The sequence below is a fragment of the Chanos chanos genome, chromosome 12 (genome assembly GCF_902362185.1).
Source record: "Chanos chanos chromosome 12, fChaCha1.1, whole genome shotgun sequence".
NCBI lineage: Eukaryota > Metazoa > Chordata > Actinopteri > Gonorynchiformes > Chanidae > Chanos > Chanos chanos.
This window is the reverse complement of record NC_044506.1, coordinates 11,479,426-11,505,061: the sequence shown is the minus strand read 5'-3', so window position 1 is coordinate 11,505,061 and position 25,636 is coordinate 11,479,426. Positions and strand designations below refer to the sequence as shown.

The window sequence follows — 25,636 nt, the reverse complement described above, 5'->3', positions numbered from 1 at the left end:
CTGTCACTCTAGCCAGTCCCACTGAATCAAGCACAGCCAATCCCCATAGACTGCATCCTCATTTCTCATGCCCTGCAAGAACCTAGCATGCACACACACACACACACACACACACACATAATACACACCTTAATCCAGATACAGACTAGTTGACCAGCAGCGGTGTTCAGCAAAGACATCAACAATAACTTAACCCTTACAAAGAAGGCATGCCTATCTGAGTCATACACTATCCAGAGCTTAAATGAAATCCTTCCTTCTCCTTTCAGCTGGCATTGTAGCACAGGGAAACTGATAAAGAAAATCCGTAAATCCACAGTCTCTCTCCTTTTGTAGTTAATGAGATCTCTTTATTTTTCCAATACTTGGTTTGTTGCATTAGAAACAAAGCAGGAAAAAAGTCTCAGATAGCCCAGTATTTTTTTTATCCACCGGTCTATTATAACAGGTGAGCAAAAACAGCTTATAAAAAGCCCACCGGGGCTTGAATTTGAACCAAAAATATTCTAGGTCAGAAGAAAACATATTTGAGGATAAACCCAGTGGAGACAGGTTTTATTCTATCTTTTTTTTCTTCTTTACCTCCACATTAATTAAGTAGCGCTAAGAAGGAAAGAGAAGCGGGCGTTTGTGGTCCTGGCTGCAGCTCAGACAGGAAGACATTCCCCAAAGGCAGCGTATCTCTGACAGTCACACAATTGCTCACAGCCTGTGACTCACTGGAGTTCTTCTGGTTCTTACCAGCAGGAGCACCGAGGTAGAACCTCAGCTGTATCGATTGAATAAAGAGCCAGCATCTGGTGTCCAGAGTCTAAGAATCTGATGTGAGTAGCTGTATTGCATGATGAAACAATAATGTTCTCTCCAGGGAAGGATTACAATTTATGTTTGTATTGTTAAAGCATCTTATCTTTCTCCCCCCCCCCTCCCCCTCCCCCCCCCTCCCCCTCCCCCGGAGTTTCATACCAGCTGCATTGTTGAGTCACACGTGAATGGATGTTTGGATGTGGTCATAATCGTATTGGAATTTTTCTAAAGGTACCACTGAGGGCAATAAGCGTGTATATTCGAAGGAAAGGGCACATTGTTGTAGTGGGCTGCAGATAATTCACACCTCGCTAAGATCAGTCACGCAACCCCAAAGTTACCTCATGTCGAGACTGGGGGGCACCCCATTAACGGCTGTCAGAATGCAGATGAGTGATGATGTCAGACCTTAATTAATTAAGCTCACATTTCAGCCCAAATTACGGGCCGAGTGGCATTTTGCTTCAAAGGAACAGAGTGAAAGCATACCGTGTAATAACAACATGTAATTAATTTGCCTTAAATTCTTGCCTGAAAAGAATGCCCTTCCTTTCTTAACACCCAAGTATATCATCTAAAGCATGTTACGAGTGTATCTGTAAAGGTTAAGAACTTGATGTATCTCTCCCCTTACCCCCCCGCTCTCAATCAACGTATGAGCAACCATTCTAAAGCAGTACGATATGTTGTTTGGTTACTTATGCATTCATTGTGAAGTTAAACTGTGAAAAAGACTGGACTTGACACTGGGCTGGTCTTTGTAATGTTGATTAAGATAAAAACATCCTGCCCTGTCTTGATAAACATACATACTTGGAATATAATAAGAGGAATGAACCTCCCTTAGCCATGCTGAAGGCTTAACTGTTTAGCATTAGCATTCAGAAAAGGCAGAGTTTACCTCAGAGAAAAAGTAAATACAGTATATAAATAAATATGAAATCAGATGAATTATGCAACACACATCCAGAGGAATTCAGGGGCTTCTCTCTTGCTTAGGAGCAGACAGAGGGAACCGGAGACAGTATTGGAATACCCATTCACTCAGCAGGAGACTCTCTCTCTCTCTCTCTCTCTCTCTCTCTCTCTCTCTCTCTCTCACTGTGTGTGTGTGTGCGTGTGTGTATGTGTGTGTGTGAGAGAGAGAGAGGGAGTCTGTGGTTATGAAATGCAGAGGCAGTCGTCTGTGTCAGTGTGTTGTCCTGTCTGTGTGTACCTGATGGCTGAGAGACAGTGGGGAGTTGAAAGACCTCTTTGAGTGAAGAGATATTTGGCAGCAGTAGCTCACTCTTCGCTTTACATGACTGCTCAGACATTACTGTCACACACACACACACACACACACACAATACCTGAATGCAGGCTGGTGCTCACCAGTTTTCTCTCCTGTCTCTTTCTTTCCTTGATCCTTTCCTGTCCACTGCATGTCACACACATACAACCACATATACATTCACACAATTCTTGACTCCCGGCTTTCATACATAAATATCCAGTGATCCAGCATCCAGTCCTGCAACCAGTTCTGTCCACCCACCCCTTGACACTTTGTTCCCACTTTGCCAACTAGATTCAGCTGGAGTTCTCCCTGTTCAATGTTACAAAAGCCCAGGCATATAGAGAGGAGCAGAGCAGACCAGTCACGACCAGACCTTTCCTGCAGCAGAGTTGACTGCAACACCCCCCCCCCCCCACCTCCTCCTACAACCAACATATCTTATCATACAAAACAATTATGCCCCATCTTACCCCAAAAAAATAATAATAAAAAAATAATAATGAAAAAAAAGAAGAATGGAGAGAGACAGAGAGAGAGAGAGAGAGAGAGAGAGAGAGAGAGAGAGAGAGAGAGAGAGAGAATCAAAAGAGAATGAATGTATCAGAAAAAAGAATGAGAGCAGTCAGTGAATTGCAGTAGAGAGTTAGGGGCGAATGAAAGCTGCCAGAAGACTTTTTAGCTCATGTCTCTATGCAAATGCTCCTTAGGAGGCTAGAGAAATTAACCATGAAATATTCATGTAAAGTAGACAAGGCAGGCCTGCAGTGCAACCCACAGAGTTCCTGAGTCTGAATACCTGAAGGGTGCCTATTAGGATGCCCCTTCAGATGTGTTTACGAAAATAATCACCCATAGAGAATCTTATCAGTAATTTAAGAAGAGGATGTGTCTCAAATTGGACTATCTGAAGTGTCTATGGAAGCTATTTCACTAAAATGAAAGGAAAAAAAAAAAAAAAGTCAAACTGGAAGTATTATCTATGCAAGTGCGGATAAGTTGTAACTCACAAACAATAAGTAAGTAGACAAGAGAGGGAATAGGTGACACTACTCATCAATAATCATTAGTGCAATTGAATAAAAACAATTAAAGAACCAAAAATCTAGACAGGTTTGCACTGCAAAGCTTCCGCCTTGAAAAGTTCACGGATCGTTCTAGAGCTGTTCAGATGGGAGACATGGCAACAAACTTGACACTCAAGACTCTGTTCATTAGCTCAGCTGAGGACAGCCAAAAAAGAGACAGAGAGAGACAGAATGAAAGAATGAAAAAAAAAGAAAAAAAACAATCAAGAGGTAATTAACTGTCAGAAGCATTTAATGGCAAGGCACAAGCATCCGGCGTCTTTGTGACATTAATAGCGTCAACAATCTGCCAGAAGTGTGGCGGCTACAGAGGAAGTGATTAAATGAATAGACTCATGCTTGCAGACGTATCTTAAAAAAGAACACACGTGTTTCTATTAAAACTCCATTTATGGGTCATCACTAATGAAACAGTTATTAATGTAACGAGGTTCTGAACAATGGTCTCCACGACAGAGGTGTTTATCCCTAAGTACCCGGTCTCCCCTTGCTAACACATCAGTGGACTTCATAACAGCCATAGAGGACCAATTAAAGAAAAGACAGAGTCCAATTAAATGCATTATCGTGAAGAGAAGAAAAAACATGAAAACTGTCCAATTTAAACCATGAAATTGGTTTCAGGAGAGTCAAAAATGAGCTGAGCATGTGTATTATGGAACAGTAGCATACGAAGAAACGTCTACAGAGCTTTTCTCTGATGTTTTCTCATGAGAACACATGAGTTGTCTGTTCTTGGACATTGATGGAGCCAGACAATGAAAGCCTCATACCACCTGCTGGTTGATTAACAGGTATGTTTAAGGAGAAATTCACAGAGATTTGTACATTTCAATCCATTCTAATGGTATCATGAGGGACCGAGCGTTGAGTAGCTGTCCAGTTACATCTGGGGCTTTCCGGTGATGTTTAGCACATTGTCAAAAACATATCACAGCAGTCTCTGTCAACCGGCCCTGTTATGTCCACAGTGTTCAAACTAGACTAGCACAAACACGAGCACTGAGCATAGATTTCAAATTGACAGCAAAACAGCCAAGAAACCAATGCACAGAAAAGAGCATCTTCTACCTTTTTTACTTATTTATTTATTATTATTTTATTTTATTATTTTTTTTCTGGTTTTGAGGGAACTGTTCCTGGAAGGGTCAAAGAGTGTCGACTTTGAGAGCATACAGTTCAATTTCCCCTATGTCTGCCCAGCAATATGGCTGCTAATGCAGCCGGCTCTATGCCCTAATTTGCTTACATATTTGAAACGTGTACTTTATTTATAAATAGTAAAGAGTGAACTACTTCATACCTCCAGCTATTGGTGGGAACTAATCAAATAAGTGGGGGTATTTGAGTGCAATGGCAAAACAATAAAACATGTGGCACAGTGAAGGCTGTGTGAGAACACCCTTGTCTTAGTGTTTGTGAATATGCTTCTCTTATTCACTTAACTCTACATGGACTCAACACACAGGCACACACGCACGCACACACACACACACACACACAGACACACACACACACACACACACACACACACACACACACACACAAATCATATGAAAATTGAACATTACAGAGCGGGAATAGAACTAAAGCTGCCTCCATTTGGCAAATTCCTTCATTTATAAGGCAAGATGCAGTCTTCAATTCTGATCCTTCCACTCACGCTCCACTGCCTCCTGATCATCCTCACACAAATCATTCATGCACCGCAGATAAAAGAAAGGCCTAGTCTGCCCCGCTCCGAATATCATCAGCTCATCTTAAATGGATACACTCCCCTCTTATTTTAGAGACTGACAAATGTGTATTTATACTGTATATTGATGGCGACTGTCGCCAATCAATTAATGATTGTAAAAATGAGAGTTGTTAAAAGGTGATCCTATTACCTGTAAACCATTCCTCAAAATCTACCTGAGATCTTGAGTATCAGAACTAATCTTGGGGATGAAGAAAGAGAGAGAGAGAGAGAGAGAGAGAGAGAGAGAGAGAGAGAAAGATGGTTGTTTACCTTCCCTGCTGGTGTCATTTATCTTTGGGCAGAAGATTACACGTGTAAAGAGAGGATGGGGTGGTACAAGAATGTGCACATTTCAAAGGGTTGCCATGGGAATGCAGCTGAAGAGAGATCTAAAATACAGACCAGGTGATTATGCTCTTTGTTGATTTGGACACAGGCATTTTTTGCACTTAGGCTATTAAAGCACAGGATGCATCACAGGGGCTCAGGCTGCATCACTGACCAACAGAATACTTAAAGAGCAGCTTTTAGTGGAATGGATGTTATAATGCACATCCAAGGCAGCTAGAGCCTACAAATAGCTCCTCTCTTATATGTCAATCAACCGCTCCCCAAATACAGCCCCAACCCCCCCCCCCCCACCCCACCCCCTCCCTTGTGCAAGCTCAAATAACATGGGGAATCATTTCACACAGTCAGACAGTGCAATCTGTGCACAACAGGCAGAACCTCAAATGATCCGTAAGAATGCTGGAGCAAGAGAAACAGAACGGTAGAGACCGAAAGAGAGAGAGAGAGAGAGAGAGACATAGAGAGAGAGAGAGAGAGAGAGAGAGAGAGAAAGTGGTGGAAGACCATCTAGCAGCCTAACATGGTGAACCTGGAGCACATAATTACACATGTGTCACATGTCTTGACATTACAGTAATCCGCATTCCTTTGGGCCACCAATTACTGCTTGATCACTTTGTGACCTGATCGTTGCCAAGGCGACAAGACGTACAGATGCTAAAGCGTACAGCACATTGAATGCTTCTACAGTAGCCGTTAGTTGAGTAAGTAAATGGCATGCCTAAAGGAGAGTCCATAATTGAGTCTAAGCAGAGACTTGCAAAACAAGCATTAAATTCTCATAAATGCCACTGGTAAAAATGTATCCATAATAAGTCCCAGGAGAGGTTAGTGACACATATATCCCTTTGATTGCAATTGCAAAACAAAATGACATAAATGGCTGAAAACAATTCACCATTCAATTTCTATAAACAGTTTCAATGGTACATCCCAGGGGATTTTCACAAAGAGACCTGCCCGTTTACATGGTATGATTACTTATTAAATCATGCCGATTTTTTTTTTCTACTCTGAAACAGCATGTCTGACAACGTGTTTGATTTATCTTTACACGTTCACATAACCGCAGGCATTAACACACAAACACTTCAGATATGAAAAAGACACACCCACACCCAAACACACACACAAACACACACACACACACACACACACACACACAGGCCACTTCAAATCACTCTCTAAAGACTGGATGGATGTTCATCAGAATTTTCTACAACTTTTCTAAAATGTCGACAGAGTTCTATACTCACTCAGAGAAACTGAGGCTAGGATGTACTGTGTACAAAGGTAATACAGCCTGTGTGCCAGGGCTCCTCAAGGGAAAACATGTTAGCAGGCTCAGAAGCACTGCCAGAAACAAAGACATGTTCTCTGCAAAGAATCATTACTTTGAACGTTTAGGTTTCTGAGCTACGCTGAGTTGATGTTTTCATAGTTGAATATGTCTCCATTTTCACTCAAATTAATATGAGAGCATCTCATTTCTAAAAACAGGAGGGAGAATTAGCCAGGCATAAAGTCATTTCTCTGAAGTTATCTTCCATTTCAATCATGTAGAATAGCTCATCTGAATAATAATAATAATAATAATAATAATAATAATAATAATAATAATAATAATAATAATAATAACTTGAAACAAATGGAACTGGAATAAAATACATTATATGAATCTACAAAGGGAAAAAAAATGAAATGAGACAAAATAAGAAGGGAAATGGAGAGATAACGGTGTAAAAAAATAAAATAAAATAAAAGGATTTGCATATGACATTACATATATGCTGTCATGAGCGCGAATGAGGCTGTGAATCCCCCACTCGCTCTGCTCCTCTGGATGGAGTGGGCGTCCGTCGCAGAACAAAGAGGCATTGCCTGGTTTCATGTGCGCCTTTATTTTCAAGGATATGCGAGGCACTGTCGCCTCATTATCATCACCCCATGTGTGGACCCTTTCATGGGTCAGCCCCAGGCTCCAGTTTCAGCTAGAGCCATGCAGAGAGCAGGCCTGCCCACCAAGGAATGAAGCACTCTGCTTAGGGAGGTGGGGAGGTGGAGTGGGAGAGGAAGGCTGACTCATTTCCAGTACAAACGACTTGTTGGCCTTTTAGAAATGACATCTGCTCAGAGATTAGTGCAGTAAAGGCTCTGCTGACTAGCTCAGCATGACAGGCAACAGACTGTGCACCTCAGTTTGTGTAAGTGTGTGTGAGTGTGTTTGTGTGTGTGTGTGTGTGTGTGCGCGTGTGTTCAGAAATGTGACCCTCAGTTACGAATCAAGGGACTGAATAGGCCATTTTGTTAAGCTTGCACTGAGCCTGAGCATAGCAGCGATGAGCTGAGTTAATTGGTTGGTTAGAAATTCCAGGCCATCAGCACGTCGGCGCTGCGCTGTGCAGAACAGGATCAGGAATGACAGCCTCAGGTCTCAGACAGCTGATACCCCACATCCATGAGTTCATAACCACAGCATCAACTGAATCCTGCATCACCCTCCTCTCCGCTAGCCCACAACACGACCATTAAACAAACCCGCTAACTCTGTGCCTAAGGATCACACGGCCCATTCACTTAGCACTTTCTCACCGCAGTGAGGCATTCAGAGGGCCCTGGGGAGTCACACTCTAACAATAGGTGCATGTACGATACCTCTCTATTCGCAGCTCTACCACCGATCTGTTCTGTAGTCGCTCGTATGTTTCAGCGTGCCTTTTCGGTATTTAAGCCATGGTCTGTTGAGAGGTTGAGTGAAGATGAATGAGGGGAGGCTGAGGCTGTTTTTTTTTTTTTTTTTTTTTGTAACATTGATAATTTCTTTTTTTTTCTCATGTTCTTAACTGGTCAGGATGATCTGCCACGCTACCCGTGCGTTTAAGAGAAAGCTAACAATACAGCCTGACTTGTCTGAGCATGTGTGTATCACTGAGCAGGCTTTGATATACGAGCTTATCTTAGTGTTAAAGTGTGTGTGTGTGTGTGTGTGTAAAGAGAGGGAGAGAGCAAGACAGAGTCAGGCATTGAAGTTTAGAGCACTTTCCTATTCCCCCAACACGAAGCTGGAGCAGCAGCACACACCAGTGAGTCGATTCATCATGGAGGTACATTTAAGTTAAGTGGTCCATTCACAATGACTTTCAGAACAATGCCATTAATTAGTGATCTGTCGTGCAAAACACCAAATTCTGTGAAATCAGTTGGCGGTTACCCAAGTGCCGAGAGAACACCGTGTCTGTGCCACTTCTGTGAGCACTGCCAAAACCTTAGCGCTGTTCTTTTTCATCTCCATAAAACATCACTGTTTAGTTTCACAGCCAACCTGTCAGATAGTTAACACCATTTATACTAAACATTTTCACTTCAAATGGTACACATGAGACACACACACACACACACACACAAAAAAGCATGTCTAAATTTGCAAAATATTGACTACGCTGGCTCTAACCTACACCTTCATTTTGTGGCAGTTTTTTGCTACTCATTTCATTCTCTGTCCTTTAATTCTTTACTTTTGCCTATTTGCAACACATAAGTGATTATGTAATAATATATATATATATACATGTATATGACATTGTTTTTTTTTGTATGTGAAATATTGAGCTATGTTTTGCCATTCTGAACGTACTGGGTCAGAGTCTTCTCTAAACCATGGCATACTTAAAAACGAGTGCTGAGGGTTGCATTCAGACACATGCAAACAGATGAAGGTTACAGAATTACAGCAAAACTGACCTATGGAGCTCACTACCACAAACATCTCAACAGACAATCCAGTGAGAACAGTAAGATATAATTATACTTTTTTTCATCCACAATAAAACCAATATAAAAACATAAAATTATTCATAATTAATACCAGTCCCAATGGAGTCTGTTGAGTTCTGCGATGTTATGATTTTACCGTTTTTTTTCAGCAAAATAGCAAAGCCCGGTACACGGCACAAAACGGCGGAGAACAGGTGCTGCGTCGGTTGGTACAGTGTTTGTACAGTGCGCAGCGTTTTTCACCTGTCATACAGACTCTCATTACAGCACTAAAAGGTTTTTGCTTCAGTCACAAATGTGTTCTCTGTGGAGCCACCTAAGAGGGTGATCACGGTTAAGTGTGCCAATTTCTGCTGTGAGTGAGGGATTGAGGGAGGGAAAATGGGGGGAGGGAGCAGAATGATGGTGGTAATGTGTAGGCCTGATTGCAAGCCTTTAAATCACACAGATTCTTATAATTCCTCTAATGTTTCAGCACTGTGGCCAGAAGTGGTATCTATCTATCTATCTATCTATCTATCTATCTATCTATTTGAGAAGAAAGAGTGCAGTAGAAACGCCCTTTCCATTTTTCTTCATCGTTCTATGAAAGGCAGCCTAGAGAGAAATATTGAAATACGCACGTTCACAGATGTGCGTACTGGTAGATTACAAGGATAACTCCCTTTATGTGGTGTGGTGTTGTCATTATAATCACTTGTTGAGAGAATGGCTGATAGAGCTGGAGGAATTCAAGATCTCTGCTTCGAGGAGAACTGAATTAATGGAGTGTCGGAGCATGCTCCAGTCAGACCAGCTGCAGAAAGACATTCACCGTTGCCTGTTGAATGGACTGGTTTACTGCTTGAGTGGTGTTAGGTTATGCTTATTAAAAACCATTACACTGTGAGGTATAATTCAGTCAAAACATAACTAGACTGATAAGTACATTATTTCGTTTTTGAGGGAAGAAATGTTTGCTCAAAGGGAATGATCATAGAAGTAAAAAGAAACTTAATAATAGGGCGAATCATTACACACACACACACACACACACACACACACACACACAGTTTGTATTTAGCACATCCACAATGTTTATACCCCATAGTTTTTGTGACTGAGCAATCTCTCATGGAATAAAATAAAAGACTATGAAATTCCATAATTACATGTGTTTTGCAGTGTTCCTCGGTGTGACTGTGACTTACGGTAAAGTGAAGGACAGTAGGATTGCAAATCACTGTAACAGCCAGCGTTCTTGGGCTGCGTGCTATTGATAAGCGCTTGGAGGCTTCTCATTATGCAGGTGTCTATGCAGCATTGCTGTAGTGAAAGTCAGATCAGGGACAAGCGATGCATACATCACTTTTTTTTTTTTTCTTTCTTTCTTTCTTTTTTTTTTAATTGTGCTTTTGCCTAGTACAGCAGAATCCTCTTTGGTAGGTCACGTGCTCGCTGGTGACACGTCATTACTACATAGTGCTGATTTAGTCTGCACCAAATAGGTCAGATAAGGCCTATCCTCCTCAGAAAAGGACACTTCTCAGAGCATTAAACCTCCAACGTCGAGGTCTCCTCCCTGCCTCCATTTTCACTTGCGCCATCATCACCCGTCACTTGGCCGTGATTGAGTTTTCCAATTAAATTTTCACTTAGCTGTTGGAACAAGGGAGCATTCAATATCTCACCTTTCCCAATTACGCCATATCAATAATGATTCAAACCCAACACCAAATCAAGCCAAGTGCCTCAAACTCGATTGCTTTTAACCACTAAAAGTCCAAGGAGGGGGGAGGGGGGAGATGGGTGGGGGTGGGGGTGGGGGTGCTATAGCCAAACATTTATTACAACAGAGCTTTCAATAAAGAGGACAAAGCTGGCGACTGATATTCTCTCCAGAAGGAATGTTGTTGTTCTCGCTCTTGTTTGTTTGTTTGTTTGTTTGAATAATGGGAATTCCTGTAGTGAACATATTCACTCCACAGCATGTAAACGTGTGTTAGAACCATTCAGCTATCTCTTCATGAACCATAGAGAAGCTGACTGGCAGATGAAGCTACGTAAAATCCGAGAGGTCAGGAGGAGATATATGAGATCTATAGCTGGTGGAATATGAGGGATATAGAAAGCCTGAAATATGCACTGTCAAGGCAAAGAAAGTGACTGTGCCAGGGGCTATGATTCACCTGTTAATGAACCACACTCCCAATATTGTAATTAGTCTCATTAGCACAGATTCACTCTCTTTTCTGCTGGTTGGAGCGAACCACTAAAATCGATGCTTTCTGGGTCATAAAGCATACAGATCAAAAAAAAAAAAAAAAAAAAGAAAAAGAAAAAAGAAAAAGAAAAAGTGATGAGAGGAATCCTGCGTGGAACCCAAAAGAAAGGCTGGACAGATTTGAATGCTTCAAATGATCCATGCATATTAATACGATTAGCAGACAAAAGAGAGATAAAAAAAAAAAAGACTGCTCTGACATACATGCTAATCCAACCATCCACCTTCCTCCATCACTGAGTCTGTTCAGAAAAGGAACAATCAACCAATATTCCATTGTGCTACACTGCGTTCATACAGCTGAACAGAGACAGCCATGCACTGGTTGTAAAGGTCCATCAGAAGTTTGTAATGCTATACAATAAGATAAAAGGAGGAGGGGAAACTTTGAAATGATAGAACAAGAGCGGAGGACAGAGAGTGAGAGAGAGAAAGAGAGAGGGCGGGTGGGGAAGAAGAGAGGGCATGGATGTAGAAAGATCTGGAAGAAAGCTTACCTTCATATATCGCTTTGAAGCCCTGGCCACTGACAGCATAGTCTGACAGCAACCACAGGGTGAGTCGTGCTCCTGTACTCACAATCGGAGCAGGAAGCTGAAACCCCGTTAACCTACAGGACACAGTTGACAAACAAAAATCAATCAGTAACAATGACAGCATCTCCGAACAGACAAACAGTAAATAATCAAACTCAGAGTGTGTGAAAATGCTCACTCTGGGTATATTGATAGCCCTCACACGAAGCCTTGGCCACAGCATCCAAGTTTATTGGTCTGTAAAAGGTAACTGGGTTGCCATGGGTGACAAGTATGTGACTTCGGAATCTTATTGGTCATTACAGATCATCGCTCTCATGTTGTAATCATCGGCATGGCAGCTAATAAAGCTTTACAGAGCTATCAAATTTTTAATCAATAGAGCCGTTTAGAGCGCTCATTCCACAGGCCGGAGGGTTAGCAAGGGTCAGGTCTGTCCCCAGCATGCTATCTGCACAGATTTCACCGCGCCCTGTTTCTTTATGATCAGCATCCCCGGTAACCCATTAATAATCTCAGAGTATTTCGTAATAACTCCCATAATGATGAGAAAGCAGAGAGGAAGACGACATAATCATCGAGCAGAAACTGCATCTCTCATTAATATAGCTTTAATATACTCTTCAGAGCCACGAAGGCTATGTTCGAAACAAACATCGGCCGCGTGCCCATTCACGCTAACCGCTTCCGATTTCCCTAAACTCAAGAACGGAGCCATATATGCCTCTCTGGTGTCACCAGAACACCCCGGCTCTGTCGTAACCTGTAGAAGACTGCTGCGCTTGGGGCGTAGCTCCGAGCACTCCCGCCCCGTCTCCACATTTAGTTTCTGTTCTCAGTTCCGCTAGAAGGCAAAGAGGCAAGAGCTTGTCGCTATTTCATTTTCCATTAACACTGAGAGAACATGACTACAAGCGAGTGCATTCAGGTCATTCTGCTCCTTTCTGAACCAGATTACGAGCTCAAAAAAGCTTAACAGCCGACTGAATGATTTAATGTAGCTAAAAGCTAACATCAATGGCTAAAAAAGAATTCCAATTGCTCAGTTCTCACATCATGACCCAAATTAAGACTAGCGTTTATGGCGTGTGCTATTTCATTGCAAGCTCAAATTTGAAGTGCTTCAAAAATGTTTCGTACTGAGCATCAAAAAAGAAAAAGAGGGAAAAAATGACATCCTCCACAGATAACGCTGTCTGATGGTAGAATTCTTTGGACTACTTTTTTATTTTGTCACTTTATTTTGTGACTTTTACTTATCTTTTATGTAACGTTGTAGTGGTTTTTTTGACAGGTGGAAATCTTCAGCTCCACTGGAAGGTTTGCTGATGTATACGCATGTTTGAGGGGAAAAAAAAAAAAAAAAAAAAAACCTCACCAAAAATAATACTACAACAATGTGCTTGTTCAATACCTAACATGGTGCTTAAAATTTGTTTTTTTCCGACAAGATCAAGATACCCCGCGAGACGAACAGAGCATAAAATGAAAACCGGAATACTTTTGGAAAAGAACATTTATTTTTATCTCTGGATGGGGAAATGGAGTTTTTGGGACATGAACACACAGCATCTCAACAGCTTGTCTGTTTAGAAGAGTCACACTTTCAGCAGGAGCAACACAGAGAGAAAGGAACCAAAGACACTCCAAATATGGTCAGTCTGGAGCTATGGGCTCTGAGGTGTGCTGAGGCCAGAGCGGAGGTCTATTAGAGCCCTTTCCACATGGATGATTTCTGCTGCATCCAGCCCAGTTTCTCCATTAAGAAAAAGAACCACTTCTGCTTCCAATTATCCCGGGTACTCCTTCGGGGAGGGCGAGGGGGACAACAGATGATGGAGAGGCAAGGAGGAAAGGAATATAAAAAAGAACAGAGGAAGAAAGGTTGGTAGTGGTACCCAGGAAGGACGGTATTAAAGGGGCCAAAAAAAGGAAGAGAGGAGACAAGGTGCGGAGAACGGTGCAGAGAAGAAAGAAGGAAGAACGGATGTGTGTGTGCGTGCGCATGTGTCTGTGTGTGTGTGTGTGTGTGTGTGTGTGTGTGTGTGTGTGCGTGTGCGCACGTGGTGTGTGCATGCGTGTGCGTGCAATTTATGTTTGCACATTTGTGTGTTTCATCTGCCTACATGAGCATGTTTGAGTAAATATTTCAGTGTGTGTGTGTGTGTGTGTGTGTGTGTGTGTGTGTGTGTGTGTATAGGCACTGGAGAGATGGAGGGTAGGGAAGGAGTAAGGATGTCAGTGCAGAAATTCTCCTGATTAAAGCCATCAGTAAACAGCCCCCACCCTTCCTCTTCCTCCCTGCCCCCCCCCCCCCCCCCCCCCCCCCCCCCCCTCCCTCCGAGACACCACTGATTTACTGGACTCTGGTACAGCTCCATAATAAAATGTGATTAAATGGAGTGTCAGCTCGTGAATAATGAGCCGCAGCCTCTGACCACTGTCACCACACACCAGGGACAAACACTAGGTTCATGCCAGCCGCTTTTAGACTCCACAGGACCCCAAGAGTTAAAAAAAAATGTTACATATGCATGGTTAGTTCCATCTACATGTCAAGGGTGGCCTCATGCCAGTAACCCTTCAATGTAGCATGAATGCACACAACACAGCCCTTAATGGCTGCCATAGTACTACTACATAATGTGCACACTGCGATTGCAGGAGGAACGTGTAAATAAATCTCCACATTGTATTGTGTGAGCATTTTCTAGAAGCTGTTTGCCACCGGTGGCATTGCTATCGATTGCGTTGCTTCTCCTCTGGCTCATGTGCATACCTCCAGTTCTTTTTTTGTTCATCCCCCCCCCCCCCTTCTCTCTCTCTCTCTCTCTCTCTCTCTCTCTCTCTCCTTATTGCTAGGCAGCTCTAACTTGTGCTGAAAGTCTTCCTTGCTGAGGAGACAAATTGTCTCAAATAAATAAGAGCCACCTGGTTACTTTTTCGTGTAAACAACACGAAACTAAATCACGCTGTCCTTTCTCTAATCTCATTCTGTGGATATCGGTTTATATTGCTGAGGCAGCTGTATTCCAAAAGGAAGGAGTGCACCTGGGAGAGAGAGGGAGAGAAAGAGAGAGAGAGAGAGAGAGAGAGAGAGAGAGAGAGCACCAGTCACCAGGATTTTGATGGTAGAGGGGAGGAAAGGCAATAGAGGATAAATGATTGAGAGAGACACTTGGCATGAAGAAACAGAGAAGATAAGCCATTGTGACCTAATCTCTTGACAGATATTTGGTTACATTCTTAATGTTCTGTCAGCACAATGTGTATTGAACCATAAAAACATAGAGTCATTTGCTGTCGCTTTATATCGTTAGGAAATTGTTGGAAAGTCAGTCATATCAGGTCCACTGACATCAAAAAGTATCAAAAAGTGAGGGAAAAAAAAAGAAACCTAATGCAAGACAGAGAAGTTGGATATTTTTTCATCTAATTTAGTTATATTTAATTTAACCAAATGTATGCATCACAAGAGTTCTTCACTCTCACTAGAACTACTGGTCATTGTTGCATTGGATGAATAATCACCAGCCAACGAGGTTATGGGATAGTAAAATTGGTTGGGTCATGCAATACCATCATATGAACACATCTCAAATTAATTTGTACAAGCATGATACGAATGCTGATTTCAAGTACCATTTAAGGCACGTACGTCGGCTATCAAGTGGGTCTGACTTACACTGAGAGCCAGCCAACAACACAACTTTAAAATCTTGACTAGGTGCATGTTTCAAATAGACTACAATCCTAAAATCAGTGAAAAAAAGCAACTTCATGTGACATAGTTCATCTGCAGTGATGGTATCAAACTTTGCAGTACACAGATGACTGGCAGTGTACTGTGGGGTAGGGTGGAGTGGAGTGTGCAAAGTCCACTTGTGTATGTGTGAATCATCAAAGTCCAATCTTATTGGATTTCTCAATTTCCTAACATGCCTTCTTATATCTCCTTTTGCAATTAGATGAGACTGAACCACCGAGGTTCCCTGCTTACACACCCCCACCCCAACCAAGGACCCCACCTGTGTGTCAGCAGTTGCCCCCACCCTTGGCTGTGGATAACCGGTTGGCTGGACTGAAATGATGGGTCTGTCAAGGCAGACTGCTGTGTTGGACACAATTGCGGCTGTAACTCTCTTGTCTTCAAGGACTCAAACTGGAGCTTTAGATATCGCTGAATGGTCAAAGGTAACGCCCAGCAAGAGAACTGCCCAATCACCCCTTCCCACTCCATATATTCAGCCTTTGGACCAACTCCACAAACAAACCTCGCTCTTAACATCTCGACTTGGCACTAGATATATCTCTGCTGATGGTTTCCCAGTGAAAGCCAAATAATTCCCTGTGATATTCCGTAAGAGCTAATGCTCAGGGTTTCGCATTACCATAATGGACCCATCTTTAAAGTACATGTTGAGTGGTTGCTAATATAAACGTCAACTAAAAGGCAGAGAATCATCCCATGCCATCTGCCTGGAACATCTGTGAGAAATAAGAACAGACAGGTTTGCTAATTTGCAGTTCTGAACTTTAAGCTTTAACTGGAGGCTAAATCAAAGGAAAAAAAAAAATAAAGAATCAAAGAAATTCCAAAGAGTAGAGAAAAAAAATGACTAATTCCTGTTCCTGTACGTGCTGAAGCAAAGCCTCTCCTGGGGCCTTTGAATCCAATAGGACTTTGTTCCAGTCCTAATCCTAATAAGAAGCTCGTCAGGACCTTGATTAGTTGAGGCTGTTGTGTTAGTATAGAGTTGGAGCAGAAGCCAGCAGCACTTCAGAGTTAGGAAAGTCTACCCCTGCTCTACAGGGATGGAAAACCCTGTACTTCCAGTAAACAGCCAGAGCTTGAGGCCTGCGGTGTTGTGTTATTTACTTGTGACTCTGTCCACTGAAGAGCTCTTTAGATCTGATCACCACAGTGATACCTCATTAGTCTGTTTGAACTGGATCAAGTCGTGCCAATACAAACTGGACTCAGAGGGCGACACTCCAAAAACTACCGGGGCACGGGCATGGGCATGGTACACTAACCTTTTCCTCCAAACTCATCTCCCCCTGTTGAAGCACCTGCCAGCAGCTCAAAACACCAGCCCAAAACTTAATGAAGTAAAAGAGAGGTAACAGACTCATCTCAATGCATAAAGAGCAAGTTCACATAGGGTGAGAAAATTAGTGCCGCCTTGTTTTTTTTTGTTTTTTTTTTTACCCATATATAATTTCATTCAAAAGCAATGGTCCCTTCTCACGAATAATTAAGCAGGGATATCCATTTTAAGAATCTTTCTCTTAACGCGTTGAGTCATTTGGCTGGCGGCACGCTTTGGCATGTGACTTCCCTCCTATCGGCTTCACAAGTGGTTGGAAAACCGGGCACTGACTTTAAAATGGCTGCCAACTCTACTCTTTCTTCATATACAGTGTTGAAATAGTCTAAACAAACACATGCAGAGTATTATTAATACACAGGAGATAAGATTTGATACAATGGGAGTCAGAGTACAAATATAAAAACCAATGCTAGATAATGAGCCTAGCACAGCATCTGTTGAGAATTCATTAGCATGCCAGCATCTCTATATCAAGGCAAAGACAAAAGGCAAAATGATAGAGACAGAGGGAGCAAGAGAGAGAGAGAGAGACAGAGAGAGAGAGAGAGAGAGAGAGAGAGAGAGAGAGAGAGAGAGAAGAAAAAGAAGAAGAATAGCAGCACAAGTCTGAATAATTTAGCACAGGGAAGCAGTGATATAACACTCAGCTCATCAGGCCCAGGGATTTTTGGGGCCATAAAAGCGATGAAAAAAAGGCAGGAATGATTAGTTGTCATTTGCCGAGTGTGGTGGCAAAACTCATCACTGGAGGGATAAATGGTCTTAAATGGCACTGGAGTTTTTCGCGCTGGCACTAATGACCGTCTGTGCTTGGCCTGTCACAGCATGCAAGCCTGGTTCTGTATGCTTCTACAAGTCAGAGCCAAGAGTTCTTCTGCACGTACGCACGCACGCAGACACAAACAAACACACACACACACACACACACACACACCTGGTCAACCCATTTGATTAAAACACACACACACACCACTTTTTAGTGTATGCCCACAACTGTGCCTTTCACGCAGACGCACAAACTCACATGTACCGTGTAAACGCTCAAAAGACAGAGCCAGATTCACATTCACAAAGTCAGAAAGAAGCATTGCGGTCAGTAGGATAGCATAGTATATTGTCACCCTCAATCAGTGTAACAGTCTGGGAAGGGCTCCAACACACAGGGCTTAAGTATAAAAAATGCTTGTTTAATTTCCCTGCCTTTGAGTGATGCTAGGAAGCAAATCAGGTAAATGGCACCTATTATCACACCAGCATACCACACACAATTATTTAACAGTCCTAGGGTTGTAAACCTGACTGTCCGACTGTTTAACATTAACTAATCTTTCTCAGCTCCACAGAAAGCGCGTCTAACACAGTTTGTCATCAACATTCAAGTAAATTTGTCCTTCACAGAAACAAATTTTCTCAATTTATATACCACCGGACTTCAATGATCTTCAATGATCTGCCAGACACACTGTTTTGAAGAGAGACTGAGAATAAGAGACAAAAGAAAGAAAGAGTGAGAGAGAGAGAGAGAGAGAGGGAGGCAGAGAGCAGTGAAGCAAAAGAGAGAGCATGGCTGTTTGCACAGAGATTAGCCAATTCTCTTCCCTAACAAAAAAATTAACTCTGACAAATGAGACACGGCTTGGTCAGAGTTTTCAGTGTTGCACAAATCACTTTACAATGATCGGCAAGCAACCAGAGAGACTTGGGGGGAAAATAGGCAAAAACAATTAGGGATGAATAAAACTATTTCAATGTCATCACATTCTTGCCCCTGGTAAAGTGACTGGGCTAAGTTCAATCTATACTATATGATGGTTGCTCATAAAATGATGGAGTGGCTAAGATTAGAGGGGAAATGATTTTCTAGCCTACTTTGATTTAAATTTGCTGAATGTCCAAACCCAATTACAACTCAAAGGCATGCCTGAACCCACCAGCTACTCTGGCCTGATAAAGGAAGTGTGTACAAATAAATCTGCATTAGACCAGAGTGAGCTACCATTGATTTTTAATTCAATATGAAAACTTCTCTTCTTCTATTTCTTCATTGTTTTTCTTCCCATCCCTTCTTTGTCCTCATATTATTCTGTGTTTCATTCACTTGTCCGTACTCACCTCTTTTAATTGTTCTGCACCAATTCTCTCTCTCTCTCTCTCTCTCTCTCTCTCTCTCTCTCTCTCTCACTCACACACACACACACACACACACACACACACTCTTATACTCTAGGCCCTGCAGACCCACATATTAATTATTCATATGTAGTCTTCATTGCAAAACACCAAGTTTGCGAAAGGACTGCAGGGGTTTTTCATCGTAAGCTCCTTCAAAAGACATTCAGCTTGTGTGTCCACGGCACCAATTTCATTATTTGTATATCAATTTATTTTCTTTTGCTTTCACCCCTCTCTCCCTCAGCACTGTCCCTGAGTTCTAATAAACTCCAAAACAAGGTTTAGCTGCAGATTTGATTAGATGCAAAGGGCAGCGGGGACATGCTGACCGGTAGGGGGAAGAAAAAAAAAAAATCTCTCTCTCTCTCTCTCTCTCTCTCTTTCTCTGTTTCTTGTGTACTCAGGGTCCAATGAGGCTTTTTAACAGTAACACGTGATGATGCGCTGTCCTGAGATGACAGGAAAAGTGTGTAACAAAGTAACAAAGAAAGAACCTAACAACCTAACAACGTAAACCGCACACTGCCTTGCAGTGGGGACGTGGAAGGAAAGGTGTTAGACAGACCTAAGAGAGCAATAGGGCACTTGTTTACGACTCCATTAGAACGCAAGTGACCCCTTCACCACAAACCCTAGCGTGCCACCACAATATGACAAGTACTTTAATTAGAGAAGTCAATTGAACCGGCTTCCTGCTCGTACTCGTAGGGCATGTCATAAAGGCAAGCATTAGCTCTACTGTTCAAACACTTCTCTACCTTCTCTATATTGGCTTATTGACACTCTGCTCCGTGCAACACAAACAAAACATTACGCAAGATTAGCAGGGTGAATAGACATTTAAAGCAAATGGGACTTTGAAAAGTGTCAGTGAGCATCAATACCTTCCTAAATGGTATGGCTGTATCTAATTTTTTCCCCCCCTCCAACAACATTAGTGTGGTAGATATATCATGGAAGCAGACTAAATTGGTTTTCTCTCATCACTCAGTGCTTTAGTATGGTATCTTCTCCTCTTTCTTTTTCTTCAAGCTCTGCTGCCTGTCTACAGCTTAATTAAGCCATTTTAAGCCATTTTAACCCATAGATCTAATCTATGCCTTCAAGCAAACTTTTCTAATTTTGTGTGAGTCTCTCTCTCTCTCTCTCTCTCTCTCTCTCTCTCTCTCCCTTGCCTTCTCTCTCTCATCTTCTCTCCCTGAGTTGAGTTTGAGTTTGACTTATGGAGGTATATGTGACTCTGTGTCATATTCCCCACTGAGCCACAAGTCCACTTTTTCATTATTAATAGCTGAGACTTTATTTTAGTGTAATAATATCATAGGACATGAATTACTGTGCTTCCCTGAAGTACTACAAAAACTATACTGCGTAACTGCAACAAGCACTTTCCAGTTTGCTTGTAAAGACACAGTATGTGCTGCACTCATATTTTCTAAGCAGCTGATACACAGAGAGAGAGAAACATGAAAAACACGAGAGTTCAAAGCTGAGATTCAAAGAGGATACAGTGTCCCATGAAAGGCTAGGTAACATGATGGGCAATACCATGTATAAGAAGTGAAAGGGAAATGCAGAGAAAAAGGAAATGAATAGAAAATCTCTCTCTCTCTCTCTCTCTCTCTCTCTCTCTCTCACACACACACACACACACACACACAACGCGCATACACATATGCATGTAGACGCACACACACACACACACACACACACACACACACACACACACACACACACACACACACTTAGTTTCACATGGAAAACCGTGAATAGGCCTGTCAGTATAGCTGCTGATCTCATCAGAAAGTTCCATACCAAAGAGTTCCTGCAGTGAAGTGAAGCCCATTAGAGGACACAGGCATCCAGAGGGGCCAATAAGTCTTGAACATTAATACTTACGAGAAACCGTGGCGCATGTGAAACAGCCCCCTCCTCTCATGACTGGCACACATTACATACGGCCCGTTCCTCCAACCCCTCAAACGCAACTAGTCATATCTTACAGGTGCCTCATTACTGCCAAATCAAATCAATTATATCCATTATCAGTTTTTGTCTTTTGCCTCTTTCTCTGTAAAGTGACTCTTCCATGCAGTTGAGAGGGTAGGGCTTGTAATTCATTAACAACTGGAGAGATGAATGGGGGGGGGGGGGGGGGGGGGGGGAGTAAATAAATAAATTAGAAATGAATCAAGTGATGGCTATGGGGATGAAACAATATGTCACGACTCATCATAAGCCATGAATAAATGTCAAGCAGGCGAGCATATGGCCGCTTCCCAGGCCTGACATTATCACTGATTGCTGATTAAAATGCATACTTGAGCCCCGTTTTCCTATTTCTCATCTTTGATGAGCAGTGAAGAGGTCATGTTTATACTTAGCATGTCAGATGCTTGATTGATTGGAGGTTTTCGCTGCTATTCTTTAGATAACATCGGATGCCTTTTGTCCTCAAACCTTACCCTGCATGTTTTCTGCTGAACACGGCTAACCTTACTGACCCGCATCTCATCAAAGACTATTATATCCATGAATACGCTACTTCAGAACCTTTCACAACCTCTAAGATAGACCATAGCCACCCTGCGCCCAGTAACACAGGGAGGAAGAGAGACTGCTTTGATAGTTTGACTGAACTGGAGCTTACGACTGAAACTCTAGACTCTTCTGTGAGGGTAACCTTAATCATCTGTCTATGTTTCAATGAGAAGTCATCTTTCTGATACGTATCTCTTCTCAGTTTATTAGCTTTTAACCTAAGGACCCAACCTCCATAAGCCTCTCCAGCAACCAACTCTGGCAACAGGGGCATGACAAAAAAGCAAACAATCATTCCTCTTCCATTTTTACACCTTTGTCGATATTACTGGCACCGATAAGTGGTGAGATCTCCATCATGCACCTGGGGCAGAGCTGGAATAAATCATGGAGTGGGGGAACGGGAGAAAGGAGTAGAGAAAGGGCAAGATGGTGAGATGATGTATGGAGGAACAGATTCTCACATGCTCCTTTAGCCTTCCAGCCAATGGGAGTGCAGTTTTCTTCTGTTTCTCACATACGCATAAACACACAGGCCACCACGTACAAATGACCACTCCCACACAGAAAGAAAGACATTTACACGTATACCCACGCGAGCAAACACAGAGCAAGCACATAGGCATGCATGCCTGCACACGTGTGCTCGTACACACACACACACACACACACACACACACACACACTAAGCAGCATGCAACTTGGCAATTAACTTAATTACTAAGGGCTTCAAGTGATTCATGAAGCTCGACACTAATGGCTAACACTTCACACCCAGATTTATCCTCCCTGACACACACACACTCACATACACACACACACACACACACACACACACACACACACACACACACGCTTTCACGCAAATATAGAAGAGCTGGTAATCATCACCATCATCTCTGATCATCTCATTCCTATGCACTAGTTTCCTTATAGCCTGCCTGAATGCCTCTCTAAGCATCATTTAAATCAGAAGAAGACATTAGCCCATGAACTACAGTACTCACAACACACACATCTATCAAAATCAACCTGACACTACTGGTCAGTACAATCCCAAGCTCCAAGACATCTAACTCCATCTGAATTAAAGCACCTTATCAGGATGTACAGACCTGAGTACATGTTCCCGCGCTGCCATATTCTCTTTAATGATATTAATGATTCGTTTAGTGATATTTTGATGAAAACTGGAATAGTTTCAAAAGAAGGGGTCTTTCGGGCTAATTTGGACAGATTACAAAATGAAATTCTCCTTTAAGTGACCACTGAGTGACAGATACAGACAAGAGGCCAAAAAGACAAACGTTCTGAGGCAAAAACAGAAGGAATCATAGCTTACAGATGTTCAAACATGCTTTTGCTCATAAATAGAAAGCACGTGTGAAAAAAAAAATATGACCTTATCAAAGTCCTCAAGTGAAATCCAGGTCCTATCTATCCAACACCTCAAACAAAGTCCCACCATGTCTCCAGGGCATGGGAGGACGTTGGCAATGTCAACTGGACCAGATCAAAGAGAACTGAAACATTAACCTTCCAGCTGTGTATCAGATTCTGTGCGTGGACTGCTGACAGAGCTGGGCTTGGAGTAGACTCAGAAAGGCGACAGAGAAGCAAATGACGGGACAGTGACAGATTTAATGGGATTGGATGGTCCTAGCCTGAGGCATGCTTCATTGTGAGGCCCAATAAAAGCTGGCTGAGGAAAAGCCATATATCTACAGCAAGCTTAGTCCAAGGTAAAAACAAATAAACAAGAGCAATTAAACAGAGTGGTCACAATTCCCACAACATCCCCCACACTTCTCCTTTGCATGGATGTGTTAAAACAGAGAGAGAGAGAGAGAGAGAGAGAGAGAGAGAGAGAGAGAGTAGTAGTGGAGATGGCTATACTTGAAAGGCACTTCAGGAGAAGAATGTCATCAAAGACAGAGACTTTCCAAAGACGTTAAACCCTAACACAATCGGCCAGCTTTGATCCAGAGAATGCAGTGCAAGGCATTCATATGTGAGATCATTTGGAAGAGAGTTCATTTAAAAAGGCAAATGTTCATCAGTTTTGAGGCCATATAATTACAACAGATACATCTTATAGCATGGTATTAGTAGCCACATACAGTCAACTAAATTAAACTAAATGAAAACAACCCATGCTACAACAGTTGACTGTTCTAGTTGGCAAAACTAACAAGTTACAGAGCAAAGTAACAACTCGTCCTCTGTTGCTACCTTCCTTTATCCTTTGCCCAATGACTTGCTAGAGCTGGCACAAGAGCAAATACATTCATTGTCATGCTCCACTAAGTTCTCAATGGATCTGAACTCTACTTTCCTGGCTCAAAAATCTGTCCCCCTTAAACAGCATTTGCTGTCTTGTCATCCACAAAACCAAGAGTACTCTGAAGTCACATGCCAACCAAAAGTCTCCCCATTGCGGAAAGTTGATTGGTCACTGCAGAGATAGGAAACATGTGAACACATAGACCCTCTTATTTGCCCATACACTTGCTGACAAGATTGCTTGTTGCTTGCATGCTGCTTTCAACAGCTGGGAATGTGTTACTCACTGTTTGCAGTAATTAAAGAAAAGTGCTGGATGACTGTAAAAGGGAAGCACTCAACATATGAGTAATTTTTTTGACCTTTCTCATCTGAACTCCCAGAAGAAAACAAACCAAAATCACGCAAAACAGCTGTGATTACTATTATTTGATTCCCATCAAAAGATTAGTAACAATTCTGTGTAAGGTCTGTGCTGAAGGCGAGGATGTACAGGAAAACTCATTGGGCAATGTTGTTTGGCTATATGTCTGTTCAAGCGGTGTTTTAGTTGTCTAGCGATGTTTTATCACTATCACTCTAGAGGGCACTTTTTCTTCATCCTCCAATCACAATGCCACAGACAGATCACATGACCACATAAGCCAAAAAACCCCCAAAAAACGGAAAATTCTAGACTGCCGTGCACTGACAGCTGACTAAGAGCTCATAGTTATTTTGTGTTTTGCACAAAAGCTAAGATATTTAACTATACTTACAGTAAATATACTACAATGAGTAGGTTATTTACAGTTTATTTACACACTACCCAGGCATGATGTACAAGCTAGGTCACAAAAAGTGGTTCATGATTTCTCAATAACAGTTTTTTGTTTAGTTGTTTGTTTGTTTGTTAAGTCTCTTTGTTTTGTTCCGATTTAGCTCAGTTATGTCCAGGACACCCATCTACTGTTTCCCATGCTCTGTCCCATGAACTGGCTCACGTGTCACCAAATGGATAGGAATTCTACCTGGTGATACTGTCCAAACGTTGGATTGAATATTAATACATATATACTTGAATTACCTCTTGGACTTGGAAGAACCCAGCTGAAGGGCTAAGCACAGCGGAACACTGCTGGTACAATCCTCATTTCAGCCTTGTGTCAGCGCTTCTAGTCTTTTCAACTCCTTCACATTTATCCAAGTAGGTTAACCCCTTTCATGTCGGAGTGACTGAGATTAAAGACCTACGTCCTGCATGGCTGTTCCTTTTTCATAAACCGTGGATTTAGATCAATCACGGATAGGCCGAAGGATTTTTTTTTTTTTTATCCAAAAGGTGCTATCATAATGTATGAATGGATTTTTGTTCTCATTTTACAGATAAAACACTTAGGGTGTGTTCTTCCAATTAAGCTCTCGGAGCATTGCCCCACTATGACAGATGGGGCAAGGGGGGGTGGGGGAGGGCTGTCTTGAGGAGGCAGTTTGCTGACATTAGGTTTTATAACAAAATCTAATTCTAGAGCCATCACCCTTGAGATTAATAAATGTCAGCTAAGATGTACTGCTCTGCCTTGCCTTGAAAGCAGTGAATATAAGCTCGACACCATGCTTAGTGAAAAGCAAACAGAACTCTTTCTTACACCATTCAGTTGCTACCTGGAAGAAGGTGAGCCTCTCTTGATGAGGTGGCAGATTCTCACTG

At 42.2% G+C, this 25,636-nt stretch overlaps 1 protein-coding gene across 1 annotated transcript in view; it reads right to left on the bottom strand.

Moving 5' to 3' along the window:
- csmd2 (CUB and Sushi multiple domains 2) overlaps window positions 1–25,636 on the bottom strand; it is a 206,639-nt gene that overhangs the window by 161,849 nt on the left and 19,154 nt on the right. The window contains exon 3 of the mRNA XM_030789534.1: window positions 11,798–11,910. Coding sequence (XP_030645394.1) covers window positions 11,798–11,910 — 113 coding nt within the window. The remainder of the gene's footprint in view (window positions 1–11,797; window positions 11,911–25,636) is intronic.